This window comes from Somniosus microcephalus, chromosome 27 (assembly GCF_052327205.1).
Source record: "Somniosus microcephalus isolate GS21.2 chromosome 27, FLI_Smic_1.0, whole genome shotgun sequence".
Taxonomy (NCBI): Eukaryota; Metazoa; Chordata; class Chondrichthyes; order Squaliformes; family Somniosidae; genus Somniosus; species Somniosus microcephalus.
Genome location: NC_141013.1, coordinates 21714536 through 21730926, shown reverse-complemented (window position 1 = coordinate 21730926; position 16391 = coordinate 21714536). Strand labels below are relative to the sequence as shown.

The 16391-nt window shown below is 44.1% G+C and overlaps 1 protein-coding gene across 2 annotated transcripts in view; it reads left to right on the top strand.

Annotated features, from left to right (window-relative positions):
* The window catches only part of LOC147100054 (WD repeat-containing protein 72-like), a 281840-nt gene that overhangs the window by 67722 nt on the left and 197727 nt on the right, over nt 1-16391 (top strand). For both annotated transcript variants that reach the window (XM_085968672.1, XM_085968671.1), the window contains exons 10-13: nt 1568-1709; nt 2973-3218; nt 12775-12995; nt 14041-14236. In XM_085968672.1, the coding sequence (XP_085824798.1) occupies nt 1568-1709; nt 2973-3218; nt 12775-12995; nt 14041-14236 (805 nt within the window). The remainder of the gene's footprint in view (nt 1-1567; nt 1710-2972; nt 3219-12774; nt 12996-14040; nt 14237-16391) is intronic.

Sequence of the window (16391 nt, the reverse complement as noted above, 5' to 3'; positions counted from 1 at the left end):
TACACGTCCGCCCCATACCATCCCGCCACCAATGGATTGGCTGAAAGGTTTGTCCAGACCTTCAAGAAGGCCATAAAGGCCATGGGTAATGAAGACATAAAACTTCAGCATAAGGTCGATAACTTCTTGTTTGCATACAGGAATGCAACACGTGGTTACAAACCAAACTCCCGCCATGATGTTCTTCAATAGAAGCCTAAGATGCCGGCTGGATTTGATCAAGCCAAACATCAGAAGGGACGTAGAGAACCGACAATTTCAAGGCATGAATGAAAGGCCAACTAGAACCTTCCAGATAGGTCAACAAGTTTTGGCCCGGGACTACCGTACCGAGAAATGGCAGCCTGGAACTATTTGCACACGACTAGGACCGCTGATGTATACCGTGGACATTGGAGAAAACATAATAAGGCGCCATGCTGACCAGATCATAGAGTCATCCGAAAAGGGATAACCTACACCACAACTCTATACGCCTAGTGATGAAGCAGAGATACCCATAGTATCTACCTCCGATCCGGTGATACTGGAACCAGATGAACCCGACACTGGCATTCAAGCCAAATCGACCTAGCCAAAAGAACCTACTACACCACCAAAACCTACTACACCACCGAGGCGTTATCCGGACCGAGTCAGGAAGCCTCCAGAGAGACTGACTTATAATTGATTAACTGCAGCAAATGTGTAGATTATTGTTCTTGTAATATGTTAATTAATGATTACTTAAAATATTATGTACTGGTTGTCTAAAAGGGGAGGAATTGTGGTGTATGTGCCTTTAAGAGCCCCTGTATACTGTAATGCCGGTAATGGCCACTCGGGCTATATAAGCCTGTATAGTGTCTTGTATTTGTTAGTTCACCTCCAGACTTTGTTCAGTAAACACCTGTGAAACCTACTCCTGCATTCCGTGTCTCCATTAACACACGGATACAACATAATAAAATACTTGAACACTAAAAAAAAAAAAACCTCTTGCTGCATTTCTGACACGTTATGCAGTCGGGGCATGATCAAGGCAAAGATCAATCTTTAGGCTGCAATGGCTGACAAAACAACCTTATCGAGCTAGTTTTCAGTGAATCGAGCAGCGTTTTTTTTTTGCGCTTGGCTTCCAACTCCAAAATGGATGGAGGTGAAGACAAAGCAGGTCAAGCCGAGTGTTTAAAACGCTGCTTTGAACAAAATAAATCTAAAATAAGTAGACGAGGTAGAAGCAATGAAGTTTAAAATATTAAAAATGGGCAAGGGAGAGGGAGCAGGGTGAATTGAAATGTATTCAAGTGTAATTTGTGTTCTTTGTTTTATTTCTGAAACCTGTGAAGTGATGCTTGCTCCAGGTATTGATTCTGTAAGTACCTGAGGTGCAGAACAATGAGATTTTATAGGTTCAGGTTTATTGCAAAACTCCATCTCGATATGAAATTGCAGGCAAGGTTGAAACGGTTGATGCCTTTCAAAATTAGACAGAAAAGATCAGCTTTTATGTTAAGATTTGAAGAGGGTAAATTCAGTGTTGCGTAATGGAAGTAAAAAGGAACTTTTTCCAATGATTTATCTTCAGTTTCTTCAGGCAATTCTGGTTTTCATCAATGAGCGAAAGGAGCCTTTTCATAAGATTCTCTTCTGTGGTGAAGCATCAGGAAAAATATCCATGTGGCACATTCCTGATGTTCCGATGGCCAAGCGCGATGGTTCCCCTCAAGGTAAGAAAGAATTTTACCAGAACCTGATTCTCGAATTGATTTTCTTTTACCATTTTTAATTTCACTTTTCCACAGTGTCAGCCGTGGCTAGCACTCTCGCCTCTGAGTCAGAAGGTCGTGGGTCCAAGTCCCATTCCAGAGACTTGAGCAGAAAAATCCAGGCTGACACTCCAGTGCAGTGCTGAGGGAGTGCTGCACTGTTGGAGGTGCCGTCTTTCAGATGAAACATCAAACCGAGGCTCCGTCTGCTCACTCAGGTGGACATAAAGATCCCGTGGCACTATTTCGAAGAAGAGCAGGGGAGTTATCCCTGGTGTCCTGGCCAATATTTATCCCTCAATCAGCATCACTAAAAAACAGATTATCTGGTCATTATCACGTTGCTGTTTGTGGGAGCTTGCTGTGCGCAAATTGGCTGCCGCGTTTTCTACATTACAACAGTGACTACACTTCAAAAGTACTTCATTGGCTGTAAAGTGCTTTGAGATGTCCGGTGGTCATGAAAGGCGCTATATAAATGCAAGTCTTTTCCTTTTTTCGACAAAAATTCTAACCAGAGACACGTTAGATCCATTAATAAATGTAACACCTCCCTCTGAACAAGAACTGTAAAAGTGTATTCACTTTTTTGGTAATTAGGTGCTCTTTCTCTGTAGTTATGCATGCTGATGGATGATTCTGTATAATGTTGAGACTTGTTTTGGCTGAAGGCAGCTAACTGCACAGCAGCGCCTCGATTTCAAAATTCTCATCCTTGTTTTCAAATCCCTCCATGGCCTCGCCCCTCCCTATCTCTGTAATCTCCTCCAGCCCCACAACCCCCCGAGATATCTGCGCTCCTCTAATTCTGCCCTCTTGAGGATCCCTGATTATAATCGCTCAACCTTTGGTGGCCGTGCCTTCTGTTGCCTAGGCCCTAAGCTCTGGAATTCCCTGCCTAAACCTCTCCGCCTCGCTACCTCTCTTTCCTCCTTTAAGATGCTCCTTAAAACCTACCTCTTTGACCAAGCTTTTGGTCAACTGCCCTAACTTATCCTTATGTGGCTCGGTGTCAAATTTTTTATCTTAATACTCCTGTGCAGCACCTTGGGACGTTTTACTACATTAAATACAAGTTGTTGTTGTTGTTATTTATGGTTGCAACTTGCATATGTTGGATTTATTTAAGAAACAGCTAAAACCTATATTGGGAAGAGTTGGTACTCTGGAGATCAGGTGGACTGACGGTCCTTTATCTGCACCTATCTTGTATACTACTTTCAGAGATTCAGATAGCTGCAACGTTGAGTCTTCAAGGAGCATTTGAACAGCACAAGACCATGACGGAAGAAATAACAGACCAGCTTGGTGTACTCCCCAATGGAATCCAGACTGGTTTGATCACTGCCAGTGTCTATATTCCTAATCTCGATAAACTGGTTTGTGGATGTGAAAACGGCCGGATTATAATTACCCTCGGTTTGCATGCTGCTCGAGCTCAACTTCTGGTGGAACATTCTTTGTTAAAAGGTACCTGTTTTGTTCCATATATTTCAGATTTTAAACTATTTTTGGGTTGTCCAAAAATCCAAATTTCCCAGGTAATGTATCCATTTATCCTACCTATTGTTTTGGCTGAAAGTCGACTGCATTTGGTTTTAAGACCCTTGTAGCTGCAAGTTTAATACCTGGAACCTTGATTATTTCCCCGCACCTCCCTCCTCACCCCCCATCCCTTCGCCCCACGTCCCTCCATCTCTGGTGGATAATGGAAATTGGCATTTAATTGCAATAGGGCAGCAATGTCCTGGCCATGGGTAAAAACGGCATATACATAAATAACAAAATAAACTTTATGTAGTTTTATTTACATAGAAATACAAAACAAAAGGGTTTGTCTGACGAGGCATTGTCTCGCACAAGGCTGTGTCCTGTGACACCCCTGACAGTTACTCAGAAAGGCAGGTGATAGGAGTGCAGGCAATGGGGCTTCCCCTCTATATTTGACTCCAACATCTTCTGTATAGTTAACTGTGACATTGCTTGTTTTGCTAGGAAAGCGATACAAACTAGACATTAATAGTAAGATCAATAACTGAAGCAAGAAAATAGAGGCTATCCAATGGAGATTTACAGAGTAGAGTTTAATCAGCAGTAGGTGTAACGTGACCGATCTAATAATATTAGAAAATGTCAGCCTCGTTTTGCAATCGTCACTAGGGAGTGTCATTAGTTATTGCTCAGAACTACTCAAAAATTATCATTCTGTCTGTTGGGGGAACTAACTCTCAGATAAACAGATTAGCTCCAGTTTTATTTTCCATTAGAGGTAGCAAACACTGAAACTTAAATTATCATCATTATTTGTACATTGAAAGGAAATCTTAAAACGCATACCTATCTTTTGTATACTCAGCAGGTGAAATTCCTCCGAGTGCTATTTTTATTATGCCGGTTAATGCATTCAGGTCAAATTTCCTGTGTCTATTGGTTAACGTTTTGTTAGCTAAGGGGTTTTGATGATTAAATCCCACAAACATGAATTCGACCTGAATGCGTTAATCAGTTGTTAAAATATAGCCAAGAGAGGAATTTCAACCCCTCTATGTAGATTATAATTGATGCTTGGATGTAATTGTGTCAGTTTTATTACGGTTAAGATAGCTGACCTGATTTACTTTTAGATATATACTCTGCTGAGGAAATAATTTATGTTTTTAATAAGTAATGAAGGGAAAACGTGACGTGCAGTTGGCGATTCAGAGCATGCTGTTTATTCTGAGGTGAACAGTGAAGAATTTTGAAATGTACTTTCTAAATTTGATCTGTGTTCATTTGTAACTCGCTCTCAAAATTTATCACATACTTTAATAAGCTAAAAGTTTTAAAGATCAAACAGAGGCTTCTATCGACTTCCTGGGAGAGCATAACCAATTTCTAACTTCAGAACATTGATAATGGCATCAATTACCTTGGATCTCACCAAAGCTAAATATACTTTGTTGCTGTAAATTGTTCTGAAGTAGATTACTTAATATTGAGTTATGTAGCAGGACACATTTCACTTGATAACAAAATTGATATTAATAAGCGATGATTTGAAGAACACTATTCTGTGTGCAGACGTGGAAGTAATGGCATGGTTTACTTTAAATCTTTCAGTTAACTAATCAGCTCCATTGATCTCCACCAGCTCATCCTACTGTACTTTTTTTTTATTCGTTCATGGGATGTGGGTGTCTCTGGCAAGGCCAGCATTTATTGCCCATCCCTAGTTGCCCTTGAGAAGGTGGTGGTGAGCTGCCGCCTTGAACCGCTGCAGTCCGTGTGGTGAAGGTACTCCCACAGTGCTGTTCGGGAGGGAGTGCCAGGATTTTGACCCAGCGACGATGAAGGAACAACGATATAATTCCAATTCAGGATGGTATCTGACTTGGAGGGGAACTTGGAGGTGGTGGTGTTCCCATGCGCCTGCTGCCCTTGTCCTTCTAGGTGGTAGAGGTCGTGGGTTTGGGAGGTGCTGCTGAAGAAGCCTTGGCAAGTTGCTGTAGTGCATCTTGTAGATGGTACACACTGCAGCCACGGTGCGCCGGTGGTGAAGGGAGTGAATGTTTAGGGTGCTGGATGGGGTGCCAATCAAGCGGGCTGCTTTGCCTTGGATGGTGTTGAGCCTCTTGAGTGTTGTTGGAGCTGCACTCATCTAGGCAAGTGGAGAGTATTCCATCACACTCCTGTTTTGTGCCTTGTAGATGGTGGAAAGGCTTTGGGAGTCAGGAGGTGACCCCCAGGATGTTGATGATGGGGGATTCGGCGATGGTAATGCCGTTGAATGTCAAGGGGCAGTGGTTAGATGCTCGCTTGTTGGAAATAGTAATTGCCTGGCACTTGTATGGCATGAATGTTACCTGCCACTTACCAGCCCAAGCCTGAATGTTGTCCAGGTATTGCTGCATGCGGGCATGGACTGCTTCATTATCTGAGGAGTTGCGAATGGCACTGAACACTATGCAGCCATCAGCATATATCCCCACTTCTGACCTTATGATGGAGGGCAGGTCATTGATGAAGCAGCTGAAGATGGTTGGGCCTAGGACAGTTTACAACCTGTAAACCTGCATCATAGGCTCTTCATCGCCAATCTGTACTGCCAGTCAGGAGTAAAACCCTTACAGGTTGAAATTTCTCAGGTGTGGTATTTTTAGCACGCTGGTTAACACATTTGTGTCAAATTCCTGTGTGTGCTATTTAATGCAGGTGTAAATTCATGTATTTTCTATAACTAACAGATATCCTGTGGCATTGTTAATGGGTAGTCTGAGGTCAGGAGCACAGTTATGATGTTTAATGCTAACCCGGCCTATCCCTTTAAGGTTGCTGATTAATTGCTCCCCATAGGAATCCAGGATACTGTCATTTAGAAACTCCTCAGGTCAATTTCTTGTAAATTCCAGGCTCCAGGATGAAGTGTCTGATTTTCTTTCCCTTTTAAGATTGTTTTACATCTGTAACACATTGCGACATCTGCAGTATAATGGTGTGTGCTAAGCACAAGACAAGACAAGACTTGGAGGACACACAATTTTATAACTTCAGGAGCAATATACCATGCAATGCCTTTGTATTGTTATATATGTAGCAGATCTCCTGTATTAACGTGAGTCAGAGGTTACTTTGATGTGAGTGGCGGGGAATGTAGAGTTGGAGGCATTCCTGGAGGTTTGACGACGTGATATTCTGACCACGTGCACCTGACCACATGACACCTGATCACATGACATCCGATCACATGACTCTTACTGCATTTACTGTATAGAGGTTGGCTTCCCTGGAGTTGAGTATTTTTGCTCGTGGTTTCGCGCCAGCAGCTGTTGTCCAACAAGTTCCAAGAACCAAGAGGCCACCATGAGCGGGAAAGAGGGGATACCGAGGGTGGGGAGCGAGGAAACCGAGAAATCCCCCCCCCCATTTCAAAGACCCTCCCATTTTAGGAATTGCTCCCATTTCAGAGCCCCCGCCTTGATTGCCGAGACTCTCCAAATGCCGACAACCCCGATTCCTGACTCCCCAGCCCCCTCACCAATTACTCCGAGCCGGAGGCTTCTCTAACACCAGCCGGTGATGTCACAGAGTGTCGGGGGTGGGGGAGGGATTGGGTGGGGAGCATGGGTGAGCAAGAAACTTAAAACATTGAGTTCCCGGGCTACTGGAGGCAGTGCTCGGTGGGGGAGGAACCCCTGATTCTGGGAAACTCTCAGTCATCCCGGGAGGGTTGGGAACCCTGGGGTGATGTACATCTCCAGTGAAAGAATTTGGAATGAAGTCTAAGAAATATCCTCAAAGATAATGTATGTTTTCATCAGTTCACTGTAAATAAATAAATAGTGATATCTCTTTCTCGACCTGAGTGAGGCAGGGGAACGCCGTCACTTAAATCTTTTCATTTAAAATGGGGAGCTGCTCTTAACAGTTCATCTGTATAGTGAAAGAATTATATAGCACTTCAGTTTATTCTGTTCTTATTTGCATCTTTCCTCCTTGCTGAAACATTGATGTAGCAATACTTAAGTGTATTTAAGCAGGATCTTTTGATAAAACATTTTAATTTATGACTCCGGTTCTGAAATCAGGAGTAACTGAGTTTTTAATGGTGTTGTAAGTCATAATTACTGCTGAACAACCTCTCTGGCCCTGAAAAATTAATTTTACAAGTGTGGTGTCTCATTCCCTTAGAAGAAAATTAATCTTGCAGATTTTTTAAAGAAATTTAAATATATATTAAGTTTTTATGTTTTTCTATTTAATTTCTCCCTTAATCCCAGTGTATGTTCCAATCTTTATCTTGCTGTCTGTACAATGATTTAAATGTAATTTATATTTCCTGTTTTTTACTTCCTGCTTTGCTGCCTGTGAGGATTCTTCAATCTGATTGGTTGTGCAGCCTCCCTGCTGCTTAACCTGCTCACAGATGCCACAGATCCCCTGTAGAGGGCGCCAAATTCAAACTGATGCTGGAAAAGAGGAGGTCTGCACTCTAAAGCCCGCAAAAACTTTTTGGGCAGCTGTTTCCGAGGTGAATGGCGAGCGCTGCTCCTTCGCCATTGACCGCAAAATCTGGGCCAGTGATGCAATAGCATTTTCGGCATTTGAAATTGCTGTATCACTTATGTTTAATCATTCCCTTGTCACTTCTGTATTTTTTTGTTTCAATCATATTTTAAACCTTAGTTTAAATGTCTTCAACATGATTGCCTGATGGGCAGATATATTCTTTCTGATTCACTCATGCAAGTTTCTTGACAAGGTTAGTAGATGACTAAGGCTTTAAAGGAGAGGTGGAAAATTGCAAATTTCTCTGAGGAGAAAAGGGAGTCAGACATGGAGGAGGGCCATGTGGAAACTGGAGATGACATCGACATTGCTGCTGCAGTAGTTTGGCTGGGGGATACCATTGAAACATGTAACTCTCTGGGTGGTTTTGGATAGTGTGAAAAGGGTTTCAGTCTGTGAGCTAGGTTTTAGATGGGCCAGAATGTCAGTAGCTTCATCGGGCATAGGGATCACTCATTTCAGCCGTGGTTCAAACATGGATTCAAGCTGAATTCCAGAGGTGAGGTGAAAGTGACTGCCCTTGACATCAAGGCAGCATTCGACCGAGTGTGGGACCAAGAAGCCCTCGTAAAACTGAAGTAAAAGGGGATCAATGGGAAAATTCTCCAGTGGCTGGAGTTATATTACTGGCAAAAACGAAGATCGTCATGGTTGTGGTTATCAGAGGCCACCTCAGCCTCAGGACATCTCTGCAGGAGTTTCTCAAGGCAGTGTCTTTGATGCAACTATCTTCAGCTGCTTTATCAATGACCTTCCCTCCATCATAAAGTCAGAAGTGGGGTTGTCCGCTGATGATTGCACAGTATTCAGCTCCATTCGGAATGAACAAAATCCAGGTTTGGGCTGATAAGTGGCCAGAACAAGCCTAACCACCACCCCTTGACATTCAATGGCATTCCCATTGCCGGGTCCCCCACCGTCAATATCCTGGGGGGTCACTATTGACTTGAAACTCAACTGGACCAGCCACATAAATGCCGTGTTTACTAGACCAGGTCAGAGGCTTGATATTCTGCAGTAAGTGGATCCCCAAATCAGCTCCACCTCCTAGAAGGACAAAGGCAGCAGATATATAGGAACACCATCATAAGAACATAAGAAATAGGAGCAGGAGTAGGCCAATCGGCCCCTCGAGCCTGCTCCGCCATTCAATAAGATCATGGCTGATCTGATCCTAACCGCCAATCTACTATCACAGAACCATCTCCTGAATCTAACAGAATTAGACACACGAAATAGGAGCAGGATCAGGCTACACGGCCCCTGGGCCCGCTCCGCTACCCACAGGGCCATGTCCGATCCGAACCTAGACTCATGTCCAAATTCCTGCCCGCTCCCCGTAACCCTTAATTCCCTTCACTTCTAGGAAACTGTCTATTTCTGTTTTAAATTTATGTAATGATGTAGCTTCTACAGCTTTTTGGGGCAGCATATTCCATGGACCTACCACCCTCTGAGTGAAGTAGTTCCTCCTCATCTCAGTTTTGAAAGAGCAGCCCCTTATTCTAAGACTATGCCCCCTAGTTCTAATTTCACCCATCATCGGGAACATCCTCCCCGCATCCACCCGATCCAACCCCTTCACAATCTTATATGTTTCAATAAGATCGCCTTTCATTCTTCTGAACTCCAATGAGTAGAGTCCCAATCTACTCAACCTCTCCTCATATGTCCATCCCCTCATCCCCGGGATTAACCGAGTGAACCTTCTTTGTACTGACTCGAGAGCAAGTATGTCTTTTCTTAAGTATGGACACCAAAACTGTATGCAGTATTCCAGGTGCGGTCTCACCAATACCTTGTACAACTGAAGCAATACCTCCCTATTTTTATATTCTATCCCCCTAGCAATGAAAGTCAACATTCCATTGGCCTTCTTAATCACTTGCTGCACCTGCATACTAACCTTTTGAGTTTCGTGCACCAGGACCCCCAGATCCCTTTGTACTTCAGTACTTTCCAGTTTCTTGCCATTAAGATAATAACTTGCTCTACGATTTTTCCTGCCAAAGTGCATAACCTCACACTTTCCAGTATTGTATTCCATCTGCCAAATCTCTGCCCACTTACTTAGCCTGTCTATGTCCCCTTGCAGGTTTTTTATTTCCTCCTCACTCACTACTTTCCCTCCCATCTTAGTATCATCTGCAAACTTTGATATGTTACACTCGGTCCCCTCCTCCAAATCGTTAATATAGATTGTAAAGAGTTGGGGACCCAGCACTGACCCCTGTGGAACACCACTAGTTACTGATTGCCAGTCCGAGAATGAACCATTTATCCCAACTCTCTGCCTTCTGTTAGATAGCCAACCCTCTATCCATGCCAGAATATTACCCCCAATCCCGTGATTTTTTATCTTAAGTAACAATCTTTTGTGTGGCACCTTGTCAAATGCCTTTTGGAAGTCTAAATACACTACGGCCACTGGTTCCCCTTTATCCACCCTATATGTTACTTCCTCAAAGAACTCCAGCAAATTTGTCAAACATGACTTCCCCTTCATAAAACCATGCTGACGTTGTCCTATTAAATTATGATTATCCAAATGTCCTGTTACTGACTACTTAATAATGGACTCCAATATTTTACCTACCACAGATGTTAGGCTAACCGGTCTATAGTTTCCAGCCTTCTGTCTACTGCCCTTTTTAAATAAGGGCGTTACATTAGCAGTTTTCCAGTCTGCCGGGACCTTTGCCGAGTCCAGGGAGTTTTGGAAAATTATTACCAATGCATCCACAATCCCTACCGCCACTTCCCTCAAGACCCTAGGATGTAAGCCATCAGGTCCAGGTGATTTATCCACCTTGAGTCCCATTATTTTACCGAGTACCACTTCCTTAGTGATTTTGATCGTGTCTAGCTCCTCCCCCCCCCCTATAGCCCCCTGTTTGTCCAGTGTTGGGATATTTTTCGTGTCTTCTACTGTAAAGACTGATACAAAATATTCATTCAGTGTTTTTGCCATCTCCATATTTCCCACCATTAATTTCCCGGTCTCATCCTCTAAGGGACCAACATTTACTTTAGCCACCCTTTTTCTTTTTATATAACTATAAAAACTCTTACTATCTGTTTTTATATTTTTTGCTAATTTACTTTCATAATCTATCTTCCCTTTCTTAATCAATCTTTTTGTTATTTTTTGCTGTCTTTTAAAGTTTCCCCAATCCTCGATCCTCCCACTAGATTTGGCTACCTTATATGCCCTTGTTTTTAGTCGAATACTATCCTTAATTTCTTTACTTAGCCATGGATGGCTGTCTTTTCTTTTACACCCTTTTCTTCTCAGTGGAATATACTTTTTTTGGAAGTTGTAAAATAACTCCTTAAATGTACACCACTGATCATGTATCGTCTTACCCTTTAATCTATTTTCCCAATCCACTCTACTCAATTCTGCTCTCATACCTTCATAGTCTCCTTTATTCAAGCTTAGCACACTTGTTTGAGATCCAACCTTCTCACCCTCTAATTGAATATGGAATTCAACCATGTTATGGTCACTCATTCCAAGGGGATCCTTTACTAGGACATTTTTAATTAATCCTGTCTCGTTACACAGGACCAGATCTAAGGTTGCTTGCCCCCTGGTCGGTTCAGTTACATACTGCTCAAGAAACCCATCCCTAATACACTCAATGAACTCATCCTCAAGACAGCCCTGCCCAATTTGATTTGTCCAATTAATATGATAGTTAAAATCCCCCAAAATTATAGATGCTCCCTTATTACAAGCCTCAACTATTTCCTGATTGATACTCCGTCCAACAGAGTTGCAACTGTTCGGAGGCCTATAGACTACGCCCACTAGTGTTTTTTTCCCCTTATTATTCCTTACCTCCACCCAAACTGTTTCATTATCCTGATCTTTTGACCCAATATCATTTCTCTGTATTACAGTGATTCCTTCCTTTATTAACATAGCCACCCCACCTCCCCTTCCTTCCTGTCTGTCCTTCCTGATCGTTAAATAACCTGGTATGTTTAATTCCCAGGCATTGTCACCCTGCAGCCATGTTTCTGTAATGGCCACAAGATCATACCCATATGTAGTTATTTGTGCCATTAACTCGTCTATTTTGTTACGAATGCTACGTGCATTCAGATAGAGAACTTTCAAATATGTTTTGTGACACTTAGTTCCTGCTTTTGCCCTTTTTATTACTTTACCTTTTACTCCATACCTTCTGCCCCTTCCTGACGCACTCTGGTTTTTAATTTCCCCACTGCTACCTAAGTCTATGACCTTCTCTGTTGTCATTTTTATTATTTGCTCTCTAGGAACCTCCCCCTCACTCCAAGTTTCCCTCCAAGTCACAGACCATCCCGTCTTGGACATACATAGCCATTCCTTCATTGTCGCTGGGTCAGAATTCTGAAACTGCCTACCTAACGACATTGTGGGAGTACCTTCACCACATTGACTGTATCAGTTCAAGAAGGTCCATCACCACCTTCTCAAGGGCAAGTAGAGATGGGCATAAAATGCTGGCCTTACCAGCGATGCCTATATCCCAAGAATGAATAAAAAACACAATTGGGGGGCACAAGGTGTTAACCTAATTTAACAATGCTAACAGTGATTTTTTTTTTACCCTTGCGTGTGCCATGGGATCTGTTAAATGAATTTTCTTCCTGTTGTCAAGAACAAAGGGATTTATGTTTGCAGCCTGCACATGTTTGTTGCTGGAGGGAGCTATAAAGTGGATACTTGGATGTTATTTGTAGCTTGCAACCTATAGTAACATTACTGAAAAAATTCCCTCAGAAATTGTGAATATAGTAATGCCACTTAGATTTCACCTCGTTAAAAAAAACAAGGTGATCTTTCCCTCCCCTTCATTTTTAAGATTTTGACCTGTAGTGCTCAGGTGAGATGTCTGCGTAGTGTCTGTCTGCTATGGTACAGAAAGAGCTTTGTTTCAAATGTTGAAAAACCAATTATAAGATTAAAAGAAATTTGTTCTTTCAGCCTGGTTACCCCACAGGATTCTGGTGGGCCACTGTGGTAGAGTCACCTGTCTCCTCCACCCCTGCAATAAATCTGCAACCTTTGACCCCAGCTGGTTGGTCTCCGGAGACGAGGATTCAAGTGTGATCTGGTGGAATATGTTCAAAGGAGAGGTTCTGCACAAATTCGTGCTGCATGCAGGCCCAGTTCTGAACCTGTCAGTATGCCCAGAAGACTGCAGTGTAAGTACTGATGAAGCGAAAGTAAATAAATGTTCATGCACTGAGGACTTGCCTGCATTATGACATATTGGGACAATAATAAACCATTGATTTAGTGATGATAAAATCATGATATTGATGTTGATATAAAAATGTTATGTACTAAACATTTTTATTACTGTATTTAACATTTTAATAGGTTCTAAATGGACGTAATGTGTGCAGTAATGGTGTGTTTACAATCATTTCTTAGCTAGATATACTCGTTGAAAAGCACATCAACATATTTGCTGGCACAGTGCCTAACATAGCTGAAGCTCTGTGTCCCAGAGCAGGATTCTGCACAGGGCCCACCTTCATGTTTGCGAGAGCCATAATCATTTCCCTATCTTCCCCCTCTCTACATTAGCAAGCTGTGGCAATTACAGATTCATTTTTATTATGACATAAGGAAGCCGCTATTTCATTTTCTGTACATGATTTCAGTCACGGCATGACAGGGGAGCTATAATTGGCAGCACCACATCTGGGGCGGGGAAAGGAAAAGCAGCAGGGTCCCTGCTTCTAGTTGTTATCCAGCTGCCCTTGCTGGATGTGTGTGTCGTTGGACAGGATCGGACTCCGTTGTGATGGTGAGAAGCCTACAGCATGTACTGTCAGGACTCGCATGAAGATTCGGTCACTTGGGCGCAAGGTATTGGAGGATTACTGCTGTCCTTGGAACCACACCTAACCAAGGGGGCAACATCTTGAGCGAGGGAGAAAACCGCAGAGGTTTTTTACAAAAACGTGTGTGTTGTCGGCCCTGGAGGAGGTGTTTATTAAGGGTTTCTGTGGATTTTCATTGCTGATGGAGATAACGTGTGAACTGAAGCTAGGACCTCACCTCTGCGACTGCTTGTTCAGGTTTGCACCCGTCAAAAGGTGGCAACTCTCATGTTCTGGGCCCAAATAATGTACAATATAATGCTCCTTTACACCCCCCAGATGTAAGATAGGAATGTTTGACTCTTTTTGACATGCATTCAGTGAAGAACTAAACACGTCACTCATTTTCTTCCATTAGCCAGAGACACACCAGAGTATTTGCTGTTTAGCAAATGATAACTCTGTAGCATTGTTGAGTCTTCAATGTCGAACATGCCTGATGCATGCAAGGAAACATCTCTCCCCTGTGAAGATAATAAAATGGCGCCCAGCAGAAGACCTCCTTGTGGTAGGATGCGATGATGGAGCAGTTTACGTCTGGGACATTGAGACCGGTATGCAAATAGCTCCCAAATCCTATTGAGATATTTTGCAAAACCTCTTCTTGAATGTCATTTAGCACAGGTTATCAATTTCCTCTGCAGCATTCTGCAGGGCTAACGTGCATTGGGGTATTTGAAATTTGCTTCATAGAGCTGGCAATGGTGATGATTCTACAGCAGGAAATAATTAGAACACCAATACTGGCTACCTTTAGGCACTTGCGCTTTAGTGTCCCAATCCTGAGGCAGAGACCCATGACATTTATTCAACATCAACAACTTGAATTTATATAGCACCTTTAACGTAGAATCAGCCAGTGGCTCAGTGGGTAGCACTCTCGCCTCTGAGTCTGGTTGTGGGTTCACGTCTCGCTCCAGAGACTTGGCTGATCCTGCAGTGCAATACTGAGGGAGTGCTGCACTGTCTGAGGTGCCGTCTTTCGGATGAGACGTTAAACCGAGGCCCTGTCTGCTCTCTCAGGTGGACGTAAAAGATCCCATGGACTATCTTGATGAAGAGTAGGGGAGTTATCCCCAGTATCCTGGCCAACATTTATCCCCCAATCAACATCTCTTTTTAAAAAAAAAAAAAAAAAAAAGATTATCTGGTCATTATCACATTGCTGTTTGTGGGAGCTTGCTGTGCGCAAATTGGCTGTCGCGTTCCCTACATTACAACAGTGACGACACTTCAAAAGTACTTCATTGGCTGTAAAACACTTAGATGTCCTGAGGTCACGAAAGGCGCTATATAAATGCAAGACTTTCCTTCCCTCCTCCCTTTCTTCCCTCCTCCCTTTCTTCCCTCCTCCCTTTCTTCCCTCCTCCCTTTCTTCCCTCCTCCCTTTCTTCCCTCCTTTCTTTCCTTCCTTCTCTCCCTTTCCTTCCCTCCGTCCTTCCCTCCTTCCCTCCCTCCTTCCCTCCCTCCTTCCCTCCCTCCTTCCCTCCCTCCTTCCCTCCCTCCTTCCCTCCCTTCTTCCCTCCCTTCTTCCCTCCCTTCTTCCCTCCCTTCTTCCCTCCCTTCTTCCCTCCCTTCTTCCCTCCCTCCTTCCCTCCCTCCCTTCTTCCTTCCTTCCCTCCCTTCTTCCTTCCTTCGCTTCCTTCCTTCCTTCCTTCCCTCCCTCCCTCCCTTCCTTCCTTCCTTCCTTCCTCCCTTCTTCCCTCCCTTCTTCCCTCCCTTCTTCCCTCCCTCCTTCCCTCCCTCCTTCCCTCCCTCCTTCCTTCCCTCCCTTCTTCCTTCCTTCCCTCCCTTCTTCCTTCCTTCGCTTCCTTCCTTCCTTCCTTCCCTCCCTCCCTCCCTTCCTTCCTTCCTTCCTTCCTCCCTTCTTCCCTCCCTTCTTCCCTCCCTTCTTCCCTCCCTTCTTCCCTCCCTTCTTCCCTCCCTTCTTCCCTCCCTTCTTCCCTCCCTCCTTCCCTCCCTCCTTCCTTCCCTCCCTTCTTCCTTCCTTCCCTCCCTTCTTCCTTCCTTCGCTTCCTTCCTTCCTTCCTTCCCTCCCTCCCTCCCTTCCTTCCTTCCTTCCTTCCCTCCCTTCTTCCCTCCCTTCTTCCTTCCATCCCTTCTTCCTTCCATCCCTTCTTCCTTCCATCCCTTCTTCCTTCCATCCCTTCTTCCTTCCCTCCCTTCTTCCTTCCCTCCCTTCTTCCTTCCTTCCCTCCCTTCTTCCTTCCTTCCCTCCCTCCCTTCCTTCCTTCCTTCCTTCCCTCCCTTCTTCCTTCCCTCCCTTCTTCCTTCCCTCCCTTCTTCCTTCCCTCCCTTCTTCCTTCCCTCCCTTCTTCCTTCCCTCCCTTCTTCCTTCCTTCCCTCCCTCCCTTCCTTCCTTCCCTCCCTTCTTCCCTCCCTTCTTCCTTCCCTCCCTTCTTCCTTCCCTCCCTTCTTCCTTCCCTCCCTTCTTCCTTCCTTCGCTTCCTTCCTTCCTTCCTTCCCTCCCTCCCTCCCTCCCTTCCTTCCTTCCCTCCCTTCTTCCTTCCTTCCCTCCCTTCTTCCTTCCCTCCCTTCTTCCTTCCCTCCCTTCTTCCTTCCCTCCCTTCTTCCTTCCCTCCCTTCTTCCTTCCCTCCCTTCTTCCTTCCCTCCCTTCTTCCTTCCCTCCCTTCTTCCTTCCCTCCCTCCTTCCTTCCCTCCCTCCTTCCTTCCCTCCCTCCTTCCTTCCCTCCCTCCCTCCTTCCTTC